The 17162-nt window shown below is 59.0% G+C and overlaps 1 protein-coding gene across 2 annotated transcripts in view; it reads right to left on the bottom strand.

Moving 5' to 3' along the window:
- LOC115638886 (signal transducer and activator of transcription 5B) overlaps nucleotides 1-17162 on the bottom strand; it is a 48998-nt gene that overhangs the window by 11467 nt on the left and 20369 nt on the right. For both annotated transcript variants that reach the window (XM_030540930.1, XM_030540929.1), the window contains exons 2-5: nucleotides 2484-2621; nucleotides 1474-1630; nucleotides 913-1002; nucleotides 454-628 (exon numbers count right to left, since the gene is read on the bottom strand). In XM_030540930.1, coding sequence (XP_030396790.1) covers nucleotides 454-628; nucleotides 913-1002; nucleotides 1474-1630; nucleotides 2484-2611 — 550 coding nt within the window. In that variant the 5' untranslated portion in view covers nucleotides 2612-2621. The remainder of the gene's footprint in view (nucleotides 1-453; nucleotides 629-912; nucleotides 1003-1473; nucleotides 1631-2483; nucleotides 2622-17162) is intronic.

Raw genomic sequence — 17162 nt, 5'->3', positions numbered from 1 at the left:
GGGACGGTGCTGAGCTGGGGACTCCCGTGGGACTCTGGAGGGAGGGGAACCATCCCATGAGTGCTCAGACACCTGCGGCCTCCTCACAGGGGTGTGGAGAGTGGGTGAGATGACACCCCACCCCCCAGATGCTATCCCAGCGTCTCCCCCGCATCGAGGGGGGTGACACCCCCCCCCCCCGACACCCCTGGTCCCAGGGCGGAGTGGCCAGCAGGGGTTGCGAGGCACAGAGCTACACAGGCAGCATTCAGCACCAGCTGCAGCCCAGGGCCTGGCGCCCTCTCAGCAGCTGGGACGGGGCAAGTGGTTCCGGACGTTTGCTGGCACGGGCCAGTGTCTCCCCGAGGACGGGATCTCAGGGCGAAGCTGCCTCTGCCCTGACGGTCTCTGCCCCCATCAGTCCATCCCCACAGCCCCTCCCTCTCCCCACGTCTAGAGCCCCCAAACCCCCACCTTGCAGGCGCATGTTCTCCTGGTACTGGATGATGAAATACTCCTGCGTCTGCTGCAGCTTCTTCAGCTCGTTCTCCGTGTCCTGGGTGACGAGACGCAGCTCCTCAAAGGTCTGGTTGATCTGCAGGTGCTTCTGAGACATGGCATCAGCCAGGCTGCTGGCTGGGGAGGGGCTCTGCAGAGGGGGGGCATCAGGTCAGTGCCGTGACCCCCACGCCTGGGGAAGGGAGAGGCAGGGCTGCAGGGGCTGCCATGGGGGGCAGCAACGGGCCCCGGAGTACGGAGGCCGAGGCTCACGCTGCGGGGCAGTGGCTGGAGCCACGGGCACAGGGTGGGGTGAGGGCCCCCAGGATGGTCCCAGCAGAGTCAGTGCCCATGGCTGAGCTGGGCTGGGGCAGTGTCCCCGAGGCCCCAGAGAGATGGGGGAGCGAGACAGGGCCCCCCTGCCTAGCTACTCACGTTAGTGGCCTCTCGAACCAGCCGCTGCTCGTGGTACAGGATGTGGCGGATGCAGCGCACCAGCTCCATGGGGCATCGGTCATATGTGTTCTGCAGAAGGGGAAGCAAAGGTCCTGAGCTATGCACAGAGTGGAGTTAATCAGGGGCTCTCACCACCCTAGGCTGGGGGAAAAGGGGGTGCCGTGGGCACTGGGCAGGGGGGGCTGCTCCTGCCCTAATCTACCCTGCCGGCCTCCCCGCTCCCAGGGCATGTGGATGAGGGTCACCCAGATGGTCCATGGCAGGACAAGGAGCCCGCGGGGGACGGAAGCGGCTGGGGGGGACTGTGACATGACAGGGGATGGAGCTCAGGGCAGCAGCGGAGGGGGCTCAGGGATGCGCTGGTCCCACGCGGTGAGGAGAGGGGAGAGATGGCACCTGCCATCACGCACTCTGCTGCCGTTCCAGCCCCCTGCTATGCGCCCGGCTTGGCCAGCCCACGGGGGAGTGCCTGGTGGGCATGGCTGGCCCCTGGCAGGACACGAAGGGAAAGGCTGCCCCATTGCAGCTCTGGGCACCGACCTGCAGCTGAGTGGCATAATGCCCCAGCTTGATCTTCAGCAAGAACCCATCCTCGCCCACTTGGTGATCGGCCTTCTTTTGCAGCTCCTGGATCAGCCCCTCCAGCAGCTGGGTGGCTTTGAGGTTCTCCTGGGGGTTATCGAGGTCGATGGAGTCCCTGGCACAGAGATGGTGGGGAGGGCTCAGCTGGGGCCCAGCCTGCCCACCCTAGCTCGGTGCAGAGACTGCATCTGCCGGGGGAACAGGCCTCCAGCGACGCCTTCTTCTGCTGCAGCGTCCTCTCGCGGGACAGGTGTTTCTGGGGGCCCAGCTGGGAGAACTGGGCTGGGGAGGAGCCTCATCCCTCAGCAAACTGGGACGATCCAGCCAACCCGCCACACAAAGCACAGAGCAAATGGGAGCAAAGCCCAGCCCCGAGGCTGCCTCCCGGCCCTGCACCTTCCCCCCAAGCCCTTAGCCTGCCACCCAGCACAGTGCCAGCCCCTCATTGCAGCCATGCCCCCAGGCCAGATTTGTGGGTTGCAGACAGGGAGGGCCCTGCCTTTCGTTGGGGTGGGTAAGGGGAAAGTGAGGCCCAGAGCATAGTAGCGACTGGCCAAGGCCGCAGAGAAAGATGGCAGGACAGGGAGGAGGAGGGCTGGACCCAAGAGTCCGCAGGCTCAGCTCTAACTGCTAGCTGTGGGGCTGTTAGATCCCAGGACTGCCCACAGCCCAGGGGACCCCACGAAGCCTTAACCTTCTGCCTCCTTCCAGCTCTGAGTCTCGTCCCGTGTCCCCTCCACCGTTCCTCGGCCCTGCCTGGAGACAGGCGAGAGGTGGCTGTGCAGCTTGAGTGTAGCACTCAGCGGGGATCCCCCGCAGACACACTGAGGGGAGCCAGTGGGTCGGCAGGGCCAGGCCCACAGCCCCAATTCTAGCCCCTTAGACATGGGTTGGTCAGAGCACCTGGCAACCAAGGCCCGAAGGACCAGCTGGAGCATGTCCGGCAGCCACGGGGCGGGCTCACCTACCATGCCTGGCTCTCGATCCACTGCGACAGGTAATGCCGCACCTCGATGGGGAAGTGCTGGCCGTACAGCGCCTGCATCTGGCGCAGGGCCTCCCCCTGCAGCTGCTGGGCCTGGATCCACACGGCCATTGTTCAGAACCTGGGGGGAAGGAGACACCATCAGAGCAAGGACCCCCCATGAACACTGAGGGGGAGAAGGGCCCTCTGTGCCCCCAGCCCAGAGCAGTGTCAGACAATGGCTGCCCGGGGCAGACTCTAGTCTAATGCTGGAGAGAGACTTTCTGGTTCTGACATTATAGTGCGCTGCTGGGAAACGCTTCTGGGGACCCAGGATCCGACTCCCCCTCTGTCTCCCAGGGAGAGCCCCTGGAGACTCCAGTGATGTCCAGTCCCTTGTATTCGCATGCAACGCAACAACCATCTCCCTTAGCACGTGCCGAGAGAGCTCACAGCCTCGGTGCGGCCAAGCAAAGTCACCTACCGTGAAAAGGGGAAAGGGGGAACTGACCAGTGCAGAGGAAATGTCCGCCCTGGCGCCCGGCCATCTTCCCCAGCCCCTTGCCCACCTTCCCCAGCTGCCCTCCCTGACCCCCCCAGTGCCCACCCACCTTCCCCAGCCCCTCGCCTGCCTTCCCCAGCCCCAAACCACCTTCCCTGAGCAGCTGATGGGAGGAGCTGGCCGAGGGTGTGACGGAACAGGCCAGCACCCATTTGGGAATCACACACATGCACCTGGCACAGGTTCTTGGGGGTTTGCCCAGCACAGCCCATGCAGTCCAGTTCCTCGGGGCAGAGATACCCAGCTCTGCTACAGAACTGCCCCTGTTCTGTTAACCTGCCATGGGACTGTGAAATGACCAAGCATTCAGGGCCCTTCATCCAGGACAGCCCATCTGCCACAGCACAGCAGCCAGCCCAGGGATGGGGTCTTACGTGCCTCCCGCGAGGTCCTTGCAGCACACAGACCAGGGGGCCCAGGTTCGGGAGCACGCTCAGCGCACGCCCGCTCTCAACTGTACACAAACACTCTGGAGAAATCAAATGAGTGCGGGCGCAGTCGGTTCTGAAATCAGACTCTTGGAGCTATTTCAGGCCAGTCAGACTCTCCAAACACTAGGGGAGAGGTGCCAGCTTCTATTCCGGGCCGAGCCCACGCCGCGCAGCCACACTCCTGCCCTGCACTTTATTCTGGGGGTTTAGGCTCGTGGCGTGAGCACACACGGCAACACATGCAATCCCCGGAGGCAAATATAAAATGGCCAGACAGCGAGCCAGCACCTATAAAAAGCAAGAGCTTCCCTGTCAAGCTTGACGGGTCTTGGAAAAACAACTCGTCCATCAGAGAGTTTTTACAGGTGATGCAATGAGGCGCTATGGGCTGGGGTGAGCAGCGCCAGCCTAGAGTGCTGGTATAAATACCACAAGCACAAACAACCTTACAGAACATGACTCAGGGTTCAAATCAAGCACTAAAAAGTTAGGAAGTGCCACAATTAATGCCTGGGCAACCTTCGTTTGCCACTTCCTAACTGCTGAGTGTTGGACTTTGCACCCTTACTAACGTTAGTTTAAAACAGTTTTCTCTCTGCAATTTCCTAGGTTTTAAGGAAACCAAATGAACTGGGGAAGAATCCACCAAACCCCCCAGATATGAACTCCATCATGTGACTTCACATCAATCCCCAGGAGTCATCAGCAGGGTTGGACCTTCACATCCACCACACAGACCTCCACATCCACCACACAGACCTCGGCCACATGAGCTAAGCGTTAACCAACAGCAGCAGCAGGTCCTCATTCTGTACATGGACCAAAGCTAGAGACGGATGAGCCCTTAGCCGGTGGTTTCACCTCATTCCCGACAGCAGAGGAACACTGAGCCTAGAAGCCCCACATGGGTTCCAGGCTCTGGACAGGAGTGTGCTCTCGTGGTCCCACCCCACCTGCCCTTTCCCCCAACGCTTGGCCTCTTCTGCCCTGTCCCAGTCCTGGCTCTTCCACACCCTGGCTCCCCCTCCCATTCTCCTCACCCAACCAGTCCCTGTTTCCACAGTTTCTCATCAGTCCCAGTTTCCTTACCTAGGCAGTCCTAGCTGCCCATCTGGAGTTCCTCTCCACGTCTCCACTCACTTCCAGTGCTCTCCTCCATCAGTCCCCGTCTCCCTCCCACTCCCTGCCAGCTCAGAGTCCAGTGTGCCTCTCCCCTTCCACCCTGGCCTCCTCCTGCCTTCCCCCAGGATCCCCAAGCCCACTGGTTCCCATCCCTGATCTCTTTGTCCAATATTGGTGCCTTCCCAGACTCTTTGCCCAGCCAGTCCCAGTTTTCCACCCATATCCAGGTTCCTTAGATCTGTCTCCCTTGCCTCCTCACTAGTTTTCAGTCCAGACTCCTTGCTGAACCAGTCACCCTATTATTTCCTTCCCTGGTTCCCAGTTCCCAACCCTCAGTCCCCGTCTCCCCTGGCCCCAATCTCCCGCATCCCATTTCCAGGTAGGCCATACTCTCCCCTGGGAAGCAGGGACTCAGCTGAACATGAGTGCCCAGCCTGACGCTGAGGCCAAAAAAGCTGATGTGATCCCGGGCTGTGGAAACAGGGAATCTTGAGCAGGAGCAGAGAGGTTATTTTACCTCTGTGTTTGGCCCGGCTGGAATCCTGTGCTCGGTTCTGGTGCCAGCAGGATGTTGGTAAATTGGAGAAGGGTCAGAGAAGAGGCCCGAGAAAGATGAAAGGTTTAGAAACCTGCCTTACACTGACAGACTCAGAGATCTCAGTCTATTTAGCTTAACACAGAGATGGTTCAAGGGTGTAAGTACCTAGGAGGGGAACAAATATTGAAGAACGTTGTGAACAGGGAGGGCTATGAGCCCTTGCACCCCAGCCGAACCCTATCTCAGCCCGAGCTGTTCTGAGGCCCCCGGGCACAGCACTTCCCCACACACCCCAACAAGGCAGCTCTGAGCCTCACACCACTTATGGCGACTCCCGAGCTCCTGCTAAGCAGTGGGGGCTGCGAGCATAGGGGGAGGGGGCAGGAAAGGTTCTGTGCAGAGCTGCGTGCCAGACGACCCAGAACCCTCCCATGCTGGCATCTCACCAATGCCCCAGGAAGCTTTTGCTGGAGAGCCTGGGGGCCAGCAGCAAACTCACTCCTTGCTGCACGGAGCAGTGGCGCTGGCGCCGGGTCAGAAGCTGCTGGTCCCTTCCCCGAGTGCAGGGGATACTCACGGCAGGAACAGGTGTTCTCCTAGCTCTGCCCTGCCCCATGCACCGCCCTGGCAGTGCCTTGCCAGCCACCTGGGCACCCCAACCCTGGGCACCGAGGGGGATCCTGCCTCTTGGCAAAGGGTTTGCGCCCGCAGGGACAGCCCAGTGCTGCTGCTCCACAGGCTGCCCTGCTACAGGAAGGAGCGAACAGCAGCTATTTCCTTCCAAAATGTCAGCTGCCTCTCGCAGACCAAACAGCAAGCGCTAGGCTCCTGGCAGCTTCCTCCCTGCCACTGCTCCGAGCGCGTGGCCGTGCGCAGATCCAGCCACGCTCACTGGGAGCGCCAGCGCGAGGCCGCGTGGGGCCAGCAGCAGCACAAGTGTCTCAGTCAGCTGAAGACAGGTCATAAAACCCACAGGGCAGCTACCCACTGCAAGGCCTCAGGCGGGTGTTTGCATCTGGGGGTCTCCGTGCCTAGCTGCTCCTGCTCTTCAACAGGGCACAGAAGAAAGGGAAGGAGGCTGACCTTAGGCCTGACAGATCACATGTACTCAGTGGGCTATTACACGAGCTGTGACCCCCACCATCACCCAGCACTCACTGCTGCTTTGGTATTACAGGGCCCAGAAGTGCCCTGGACACCTGGCAATGCCAGGAGAGAGAGAGACCTGCTGTCACGGAGTCCCCGGGCGATGCTCTGGAACTGCTCCCCACAAAGCCAGGCAGGACTCTGGGGAGCCTCCTCTCCTCGGAGCAGACTGTCTGCAGGGCAAGAAGCTCACACGTTTTCACCTCCTGGGTCTCTCCTTGGAGCATTCAGCATCCTCTGCCCCTCCGTGTGCTTCCCACAGCGAGTCCGCCCCAGCGGGGTCCTGGGGAAGCCACAGAGTCCTGCACCCCCACTTCACAGTCAGATGTAACTCTCAGCCAGCCAGAAAAACAGAAGTTAATTAGCTGACAGGAACACGGTCTAAAACAGAGCTTGTAGGTACAGAGAACCTGCCCCGCAGAATGGACCCGGCTGAGGGGTCTGTCACGGAGTCCCCGGGCGATGCTCTGGAACTGCTCCTCACCAAGCCAGTCAGGACTCTGGGGAGCCTCCTCTCCTTTGGAGCGGACTTGTTCAGGGCAAGAAGCTCACACAGCTTCACCTCCTGGGTCTCTCCTTGGAGCATTCAGCATCCTCTGCCCCTCCATGCGCTTCCCACAGCGAGTCCACCCCAGCGGGGTGCTGGGGAAGCCACCGGGTTCTGCACCCCCACTTTGCAGTCAGACGTGACTCTCAGCCAGCCAGTAACACAGAGGTTTATTCGATGGCAGGAACAGGGTTGAAAACAGAGCTTGTAGGTACAGCGAACCAGACCCCTCGGCTGGGTCCATTCTGGGGGGCAGTGAGCCAGACTCCCAGGTCTGCCCTCCACCCTTGACCCGAGCCGGCTCCAGACTAACCACCCCTCCCAGCCCCTCCTCTCTCCTCAGCCCCTTTCCCGGGCCAGGAGGTCACCTGATCCCTTTGTCTCCAACACCTTCAGCTGGCACCTTTGCAGGGGAGGGGCCCAGGCCATCAGCTGCTAGGAGACAGAGTGCCAGGCATTTAGGTGCACTGGCCCTTTGCTCTGCCAGATACTTAAGAACTGCCATGGGGACACTGAGGCACCAATACAGTATTCAGAGAAACCATTAAGAACTTTCCCAGTTCGTCACAGGGTCTATGAGCCAGACACCCACGTCTGCCCTCACTTCCCGTCCCCAGCCAGCTCCCAGTTGACCCCCTCCAGCTCCTCCTTTCTGGCCTTTGTCTCTTTCCTGGGCCAGGAGGTCACCTGATCTCTTTGTTCACCTTTAGCTATTCCCTTACAGGGGGGAGGGCCCCAGCCATTCGTTGCCAGGAGACAGAGTGTCAGCCATTTATTCACACTGAAGACTTAAAAAATGCACAGGGGAAACTGAGGCACCCACATAGTATTCAGAGGAAACATTAAGAACAGTCCCACTTCGTCACACCTGCCCAAGGAGCTGAAACACCAGGGCCCCAAGCCTGCCATGGTGGAGTAGGGAGACCGCGCGGGACAAGGGGAGGTATTTCACGAAAGGTACAGAACACGCAGCACCCTTTGCTGTGCTCAGGAAGCAGCTCCGAGGAGGGGATGGGTGACGCCTACCCTGGAAGCATGTTTCCTGCCATCAGGCCATGTGAAATGTCCCTCTTCCAGCAGGGCCATCCTGTACTTTGCAGTGCTTCACAGGCAGGGGCAGCTCCAGGCCCCAGCACGCCAAGCACGTGCTTGGGGTGGCAAGCCGCGGGGGGTCCTCTGCCGGGACTGTGAGGGCAGCAGGCAGGCTGCCTTCGGTGGCTTGCCTGTGGAGGGTCTGCTGATCCCGCAGCTTGGGAGGACCTCCTGCAGGCATGCCTGCGGAGGGTCTGCTGGTCCCATGGCTTCAGAGGACCTCCTGCAGGCATGCCTGCAGGAGGTCCACCGAAGCCGCGGGACCAGTGGACCCTCTGCCGGCAAGCCGCAGAAGGCAGCCTGCCTGCCGTGCTTGGGGTGGCAAAATGCCTAGAGCCGCCCCTGTCCACAGGCCATGCATGGCACGCCTGGCCTCTCCTGCTTCCCAGTGACCATTGCACAGCCAGTGCTGCTGCCTGGGCTCCCTGCCCCAAGCTCCCTGCTCTTCGCACAGGGTCAGGCAAGGAAGCAGCCTCAGAGTTTACCCAGCAGCTGGCAGGCTGAGCCTGCGAGCAGGCGCTGGCTGCTGCGCCTTCACCTCCATTTGAATATCATTTGTGCACTCGCTTCTTGGTACCATTCAGCCACTAGCCCGGTCCCAGCAGCCTCTGTGCAGCCCAGTGGGACAGCCGGGGCCGACGGGCTAGGCATGCTTTGGAAGCAGCAGCTGGAGCGAAGTTCTGGGAGGCTGGGCTCACCACCGGTGCCTCAGGAGCTCAGCAGGGGCCCCTCCAGCCCATAAAGGGGCAAGGCCCATGGGAGAGGAGGGATGAGAGGCCAGAGCCCACTGGCCAGGCGACTGCTCTCTAAGCAGCATGGCCAACCCAAGCATTCACAAATCTCGAGGCAGGCTCTACACAGATCTTGGGTTCCTTTCTTTGCCTTCTGTGGATAAAGCCATCACACGCCATGTCCTGAGCTTTTCTCTGCAACCACCAGGCTACAAACTCCCTTTCCCTTCAGACAGATTCTCACACAATCTCAGGATTCCAGAGGCTGGAGCTTTAGGGAGCTCGCCAGAAGAGCCGGCGAAACCCGCCAGGCCCAGGGACATTGCAGACAGGGGAGATGGAGATATGAATTCCTCGCCTCTTCTCCATGCTGCCTGCAAGCCCTTCGCTTTGGAACCGACTGTGGTTGGGTCGCTTCATGTCTGCCTGTGGTTTCCAGTGCGTTTGTTTCAGGCGGAGCTGGCACCAGCTGTGTTGGAGAGACAGGCTGCTCTAAAGGTTCGGTGCATCAACAGGTTTTTGTTCTTCTCTTGCAAAAGAGCACAGCGTTCACCCTGCCAGTCTTTCGCTGCAGCTGGAGACAAAGAACTAGCTGCTGCACGCAGGCCAGCCCGTGCTCCCCGACAGCCCACAGTGGAACGATCTGTGCCAGGCGAGCGAGGGAAGGGAACGTCAAGGCCTGCTCCGCACTCACAGAAGAGAGACATTATCAGTTCTGGAAATAAAATATTTCCTCTTGAAAGCGAAGGTGCAGGGCCCAGCTACAGGCAAAGCCTTTGAAACTCAATGGTCGAGAGCCAGCAGCTCTGCACGTGTCCCCATGGGCTCGACGCTTGGGCGGGGTCACCAGCACAGCAGAGTGGCTGGATAGAGCCCAAGAGAAACCTGGTGCTGTCACATGAACGCTCCAGCAGGAGGCGCTCTCCTCTCAGTCACTTGAGGTGCAAACGTGGCACCTCGAGGAGTGGAGTAGGAGAGACGCTGGAGGTGGCAAAGCCACGTTCTGAGCACTCACCATACGTTTCGCTGTTAACGCAGGTGCCCTTCCAACTCCCATCATCCATGCTCTGCTTCCCACTATCACTGCACCCAAGCTCCTCGCTTCTGGTCTCGACACTCTTGCATTGTGCTGTTAAAATGCTGCTGGGCTCTGCCCCAGAGCTGGCTGCATCTAAGAGGAGACTGGTCATTCCGTACACTCTGCGATGTGCTTGGGGATCTTTCAGGATGAAAGTTGCCATGAAGACACAATAGTTCAGGCTCCAGATCTAGTCACACAGTAATCACATTGGCGATATGTAACCCCATGTCCTACTCAGCCACCTGCCACTCAGGGACCAAGCAGTGGAATAAAGATTGGCTGGAGCTCAGAGCTCACACTCGACATACACTTGTCCTCCCCAATAGTGTATTGGCCAGAAACACACAGGAGCAGACACACGCCGGAGAGGGGACTGGCTCCCTGCCTGAAATTTCTGAAGAGCCACATATGAATTGAAAGTTCAGAGGCAAGACCCTGAACCAACCCAGACCTTTACATTCTTTGCCGGCACATAACGACACTGCCCAAACACAGACATCTCACTCAGGGCTGGTCTGCACATGAAAGTCCATCTGGAGTCAGGCACGGTGTGCAGTGTAAAAGTGGTTCAGCTGTTACTGATTAGCTCCATGCGTGGTGGCTGTTATTCCAAATTAGCGTAATCCACTAGTTTAAAGTGGAGTTAATCAGGACAAGCTCTTGCGGAATAACACTCCATGTAGACGAGCCCTCAGAAAAACCCATGGAGAGAATCCAAATGGCAGGAGAAAGAAGAGGAGAATAAGCTGTGAATCCTCGCAAAGAGCTTCTGATGGGGAAATTCTTTATCCTCTGCAGGGCCAGCATGACTAGTGTGGAGAAAGTAAATAAGGAAGTGTTATTTAGTCCTTCTCATAACACAAGAACTAGGGGTCACCCAATGAAATGAACAGGCAGCAGGTTTAAAACAAACAAAAGGAAGTTTTTTTTCACACAATGCAGTCAGTCTGTGGAACTCCTTGCCAGAGGATGCTGTGAAAGCCAAGACTATAACAGGGTTCAATAAAGAACTAGCTACGTTCCTGGAGGACAGGTCTAACAATGGCTATTAGCCAGGCAGGGCAGGGATGGTGTCCTGGCCTCTGCTCGTTAGAAGCTGGGAATGGGCGACAGGGGATGGATCACTTGATGATTCCCTGTTCTATTCATTCCCTCTGGAATGCAGGAGGCAGTGATCAGATTTGCCAGTGTCATGTACTTGGAAAGCAGGAGTCAGGCCAAAATACTGAGATTAACTCAAAAATTCACAAATCAATGCTGTAGTCCTTTGCTTTGCCGTTGGGTCCCACTCGAGCGTTTTCATGCTTCTCTCTGCAACCACTAGGGCTAGAAAGGTACAATCACAACAAAGGACTAAAAGGGAAGAATCTTGTGGAATCATGTGACTTCAGCAGCTGGGGCTTTGAGAAAAAACACCAAGTACTGCAAGACATGTGATACAATCGCAGGAGTTGGCCACCCTGAGTAACCTCCTCACAAACGAAACGTGAAGTTGAATGAAAGCGAATGAGAGATTTCCCGCAGATGGCATCTGGGTACTTTGCAGCCTCGTCTGCACCAGCATTTCCCTCCAAACTGCCCATCCCAGCAGCTCCCGAGTGGCTAGTTCACAGTGGCCCCGTATGCCTTAACCAGCAGGCTGTCTAAACTACTCCATGTGGGAAAATGGGGCACAAAGAGAGGGATGGAGACATGCCCAAGGGCACATGGGGAGCTTGCTAGTAGGGCTGAGAACAGAACCCACGAGTCCTGGGTCCCAGCCTGGCACTCAGTCCATTAGAGCACATGCTTTTCCATGGCATAAGGACAAAGGATGCATTCATCCCATGGCAGGATTCAAACATGCTAATCTGAGGCTAGGCCATCCTCCAGTTGCTGCAGCACAGTGACTGTGTGTATTTTCGAAGCTCTCTGCAGAAATACCCCTAAGCTTTGCCAATCCATCCAGGCGCCCACTCCCCAGCAGGCAGCACCCCCACTCAGCAGAGGCTGAGCCTGCCGAGGTGTCGCAGTACATACACACTCACAGCGCAGCTTCTCTGCCTGTTTGCTCCCTGGCTGGCTCAGAGTTTGGAAGTTAACCCAGAGCATGTGGAATGCAGAGCTGCAGAAACTCGCCGCAAAGCCCAGGGAGGCTGCCCCAAGTGGACGGCAGTTACGCTTTCGTAGAGAGAAGATCAGTGAGTGTTTCAGAGTGAACACTGCAGAGCCCAACCCAGGGAGTGCCTGGGATCCGCGGCTCTTCCCAGCCCTCTGCACCAATTCTCTTGGCAACCTGGGCTCAAGGAAGGAGGCTCCACATGCACCATCGTTCCAGCCCCACGGGAACAACACACGCAGCTCAACACGCTGGCCACACCAGCTTTCCCCCAGAGCTGGGCGCTGCATGGCTCCATCGCTGCTCCACTGCAGCACCCAGAGCCCCCTCTGTAGGTCGGAGCCAGGAGCTGTCCCCTTCACCTCCCCAGGCACCGCACACTGCCTGCTGGTACGCTGGCACTAAGCAGCTAGAGACCCCAAGCCAGACCTAACCTCAGGGGCACTGAAACTTGGCTACCAGGAGACAGGAAATGCAGGAGATGGAGTTGAACTTGCCAGGTCCTATGGGGAGCCAGATGTGCCTGAAAGAACAGCCAGCCCTCACTCTGGAGCAGGGCGTGTTTAGGAATTGCAGATGGGATGGGAAAGGAGGGCCTAGCTGGAGCTGGAGCAGACCTGAGTGCTGTACAACAAGGGCCCGATTTCCCTCCCTTGTTGAGTTTACTCTGGCGCCACTCTCCAGAATTGCCCCGCTTGGACGTACACCAGAGAGGCAGGGATCGGGCCCAAGCAGCCAGGGTCCTTGGGCAGCAGGATTCTCAGTCCCAGGCTGAGAGCCGCTCTGCAGAGTCGCTTTCACTGGTGCTTTGCAGAGCCACGGGGAGGGGGGAGTCCACAGAACAGCAAAGCCCCAGGCCACCCATGCCAGTCCACCCTGCACAGCCCACACCCTGCATGAGTGTAGAGGTGCCGCGCTGGCTGCACTGCCAGGGAGCCTGCACACCCACACGGGCGGGCACTGGGTTCACCCCTTTGGGTGGCGCTGAGCAGTGCCCTAGGGGGCTGCCCCAAACCCCGGCACAGGCGTTTCAGCGCAGCAGTTTGGGGGAGGGGGCTGGGGGAAGGCTGGGCTCTCCGCAGGCCAAGCACCCAGCCCAGCAGCTGTATGCAGGAAGGCCAGGCCCAGGCCCCAGACCAGATGCAGAGCTACTGCCTGGCAGCGGGAGGCGCTGCAGGATTATTCCCCTCTGAACACAATGAGCCGACGGCGCTGGGCTCCGAAAGCTCCATGGGGCTGGGACCCAGGGGCAGCTACAGAAGACCCAGGCTCCCCCTGCCCTTTCCCTGCCTGCCAAGAGCAGTGCAGCAGCAGCACTCAGCTCCCTTGGGCACTGGGGGCCAGGCCCCAAGGAACGGCCCCCCCAGAAGCGATTCTGCCCATCACCCCAGCACTAGGCCTTTCCAGGAGAAGGAACGCAGTGCAGAATCTCATTCCTGGCTGAGGATAACAACTCGCAGCCCTCCCAAGGGAGCACAGCTGCCGGGGGCTCGGCTGTGGGGGCAGGAGCTATCATGGCCGTGCCTAGAGCCCCCGTGCAAGAGCAGCTCTGCAGACAGTAATCTGACTGGGAGGACGCGACTGGACGGCTTAGCAAGCCCGGCGAAGCCTAATCTCTGCTATTAACGCCAGCGCCCCCCTCGTGGATAAACCCAGACACGGATTAGACAGGCCTTGGTGGCATTTTAATAATAGCCCCTGTGGCCACGTGGCCTAATTCCTCTCGCTCTGGGCGGGGGAACAGGGGCTTGACCAGCTGGAGCCAGCGAGGCACAAAGCAGGGACCCACCACCTGCCACAGTCCAGGGGCTTCCCCTGCCCAGATGGGACTCCCCAGGGCAGGAACTCAGAGCCGGGCGCCGCCTTGGCTCAGCCAGCTCCATCCCATCCAGCCACTTCCCTTCTCCCGAGGGGCCCAGCAAGCCCAGTGCCCTGGTGCCTCTCCTTGCAGCCAGGGAAGGGCTGAGGCCTGCACTATTTCCCTCTCTTCCCTCCACTGCAGCAGAGCAAGGCAGCGGCTAGCACACTGGGACAATCAAGGGTTAAACCGAAGCATCCCCCCTGCAGTAAGGGGCCCAGGAACCCGGGCTCCGCTGGCCTGAGTGCAGCCAGCCCTGCCCGGCCTCCCACGGGAGCTGCTCCTTCCCACTTCACCTGGCTGGGACATGGAGCGGAATCGCCACCTGGGTGCCCCCAGTTCTGTGCTGCAATGCTCTGGCTGGGCCACCGGCGGAAGTAACCCCGACTCACATCTAAACTCTGCCTGCAGGAAAGGCTCCAGCGTCTATACCAGACCTGCGCCTGCAGGTGATCAAGCCTGGGTGTCGTTACAAGTGGCAGCCCCTGGGTGATTTGAGCTGTAGATCCAGTAGGTTCCCCAGCATCCCAGGCAGGTCTGCGCTCCGGGGCTGCAGAGCCAGCGGGTTCCCCGGCACCCCAGGCAGGTCTGCGCTCCGGGGCTGCAGAGCCAGCGGGTTCCCCGGCACCCCAGGCAGGTCTGCGCTCATCCAGGCTTCGCCCAGGCCCATTTAGAATGACTAGCACAGCTACGATAACACATCCTTGGCTTGGTGGAGGATTCAGCTGTGCAGTCAGCATGGAAAGCTCGTGACCTAATGTGCAGGCCCCGCCTTCTCCCCAAAGCACAGTCCCTTTCAAATTCTATTCCTAGAGCCCCATGCTGGACCCTCACTGCATGCTGTGCCCTCCTGCTAAAGCAAACAGGGCTTAACAAGCCGTAACCCGGAGCCCCACCCCGCCGCCATCAGCCCTACCGAAATAGAGGAGCAGACTCCAGAGCAGGGCTGCTGCCCATCCCAGCACAGAGGAGTGTAGATAAAACAACACATTTAGAAACAAGAGATTATTTCAAGTGTTTACAGTGGCCAGGGTCTGGGCGCTCTGCAGCTGTCTCCCCACCTTTGCTGGCTCATGGGCTATGGGATTAGCTCTACCCACCTTTCCCGAGTGGGCAGGGAGCGCAGGGCAAGGGCTGCGCTGCAGACGTGCTGTGGTGCATTTCAAAGGGGTGCGGGAGGGGTGGCAGAGGCCAAGGCTGCTGGACAGCCGAGTTCCTAACCTGACACACTGGATCAAACAAGGTATTTTCCCTACACGATGAGCCATGTCATAGAGATCTCAATCTGGAACAGGCCTGCCCTCAATCTCCATAATGCAATCGCTGGCTGAACAAATCCCTCCCAGATACAGACAGAGGCTCGGCAGGGCCCCATTGCAAAGCCCAACCCTGTTGTACAAAACACGCTGACTGCCACTCCTGCCGGATGCACCCCAGAGCCACTCCGGGGACAGACTCCCAGCCTGCTGCCAGCATCAGAGTAGCACGAACCTCCGGCGGACACACCATGCGGTGCTGACCAGAGGGCTCCCCAAAGGGGACCCCCAACCTTGCGCACAGCCAGAAGGATGTGGCTCACAATGCCAGGCCTGGACGGTGAAGGAAAGCATCCATGGCTCCAGAGACACCTTCGGCCACTTCCAGCTAATCCTTCCGTTGCCCCAGTCAATCCCCCAAAAGGGGTCAGGACTCTACCCTGGAAAGGCACAGCCAGGACAGGGAATCCAGCAGAGAGCGAACTCTGCTGAGCATCCCACGCTCCACAGAGACTCCCAGCTCAACTCTGCCTTTGCCACGTGTGACGCAGTAAGCAGTGGGGTGGATTGACCTGGGAATGTCGGCTAATTTTACTGGGGCTGTCTGCATTGGGGATGGGAGAGCTGGGTGTGATTTTACTGGAGAGTTACCTGAGCTTGTAACCTGAGCCAGGAGTGGGGAGGTGCCAGGTGACACCTTTGCCTGGGAAACTGGACAAAAGCAGGGGAGGAGCTGGGGGAAGCAGGAAAGAGATGGCTAGAGGGGGCTTTGCTTTCAGTTTTGGGCTGGGTGGTGAAACACAGGAAACCTCAAAGCTGAGATCTAAGCTCCTTAACCCCCGCCAGAAAGACTTGACTGAGGAGCCCTGGTTGTACCTACAAGCCCTGCTTGGGACTGTGTTCCTGTCGTCTAATAAACCTTCTGTGTTACTGGCTGGCTGAGAGTCACAGTGAATCGCAGGAAAAGGGGTGCAGGGCCCTGACTCCCCCCACTCCATGACACCACATCTGATTCATTTCTAGGGGAGGCCAGGGCTTGGTAGCCTGTGCCCTGCCAGAGCTGGGCAAGGCCCTGCCAGAGCAAACTGGCTGCCAGCCCTTCAACATCCTCTGGCAGGCCAGCCATGAGCTGGTGCCTAGGCAGGGCTGCTAAGCTGTCTCCAGCCACAGCATGGGCATGGGCGGGCTGGGCTGGGCGAAGGGAGTGAAGGATTACGCATGATTGAGCGGGTAATGGGCCTGGAGACACAATTTCATTGGATCTGTTAGGCTCAGGCAAGCACATACAATAGGACAAATCCAATTAGCTGCCAAACTAGGCCCAGACAGCCCCAGGGGGGCCCCAGTAGCTTTCAGCATCTCAGGCCATTTTCTGTGCACACTCATGGGGAGTGAGGGGGTTCTGGGAACATGGTCCATTGTGGCTGGCGCCAGTGGCTTGGACACAGGTTAAGTCACGAGTCTGAGCTACAGGCCAGCCTGGAGCCTGGCCGGCTGAGGCTGCCTAGAACAAGGTGGGAAAAAAGCTGGTGCCGTTCTCCGGCTGAGTTGTTCAAGTCAGCTCCTTGCGCCATTTTCAGGGGCAGCAGCAGGACCCTGTATCTTGGCCAGCCTCCCTCGCCTTGAGCAGGATGGACTCTGACATCCCAGGCTGCTGATCACAGCAGCTGGCACATTCACCTCCTCGCCAATGCCCTGCTGGTGCCACCCTGGCGCTATGCAGGGGCCTCAGAGACTATGCTCAGAAGCTGCAATTCACACCATCCAGGCAGGGTGGGGGCTGTATCCTAACATTTACAAACTCCTTCCTTTGGGTCCAACGCACGCGGAAACACCGTCCACCGACTTCTCCCCCACCCTCCCTCTTGTACATTCATCTCACCGCCTCCCTCTCTCCAAACAACGCCATGGCTACTGGCACAGGCTGGGTGACGGTCCACGCTGCTGTGGCAGGGGTCGGCAGCCCATCCTATTCCCACAGGGAGGAGGCACAACAGGGTCAGGCTCCCAAAATCCTTGTCCTTCTTGTGACCCGCACAAGGGACATGGAGTCACTCGAGGCTGGATCTGGGGAGGTGCCGAGCACCCTCGATGCCCAGGGGCACCAACGGGAGTTGAGAGATTCTCAGTGCCTCGGCTTGGCTACGGAGCGTTTGAGAGCCGCAGCATGGAGTGTAGCCGCAGGACACAGCAATGGGGCTGGGGACACTGATAGCAAATG

Source organism: Gopherus evgoodei, chromosome 23, assembly GCF_007399415.2.
Source record: "Gopherus evgoodei ecotype Sinaloan lineage chromosome 23, rGopEvg1_v1.p, whole genome shotgun sequence".
Classification (NCBI taxonomy): Eukaryota; Metazoa; Chordata; order Testudines; family Testudinidae; genus Gopherus; species Gopherus evgoodei.
This window is presented reverse-complemented; position numbering and strand designations above follow the sequence as displayed.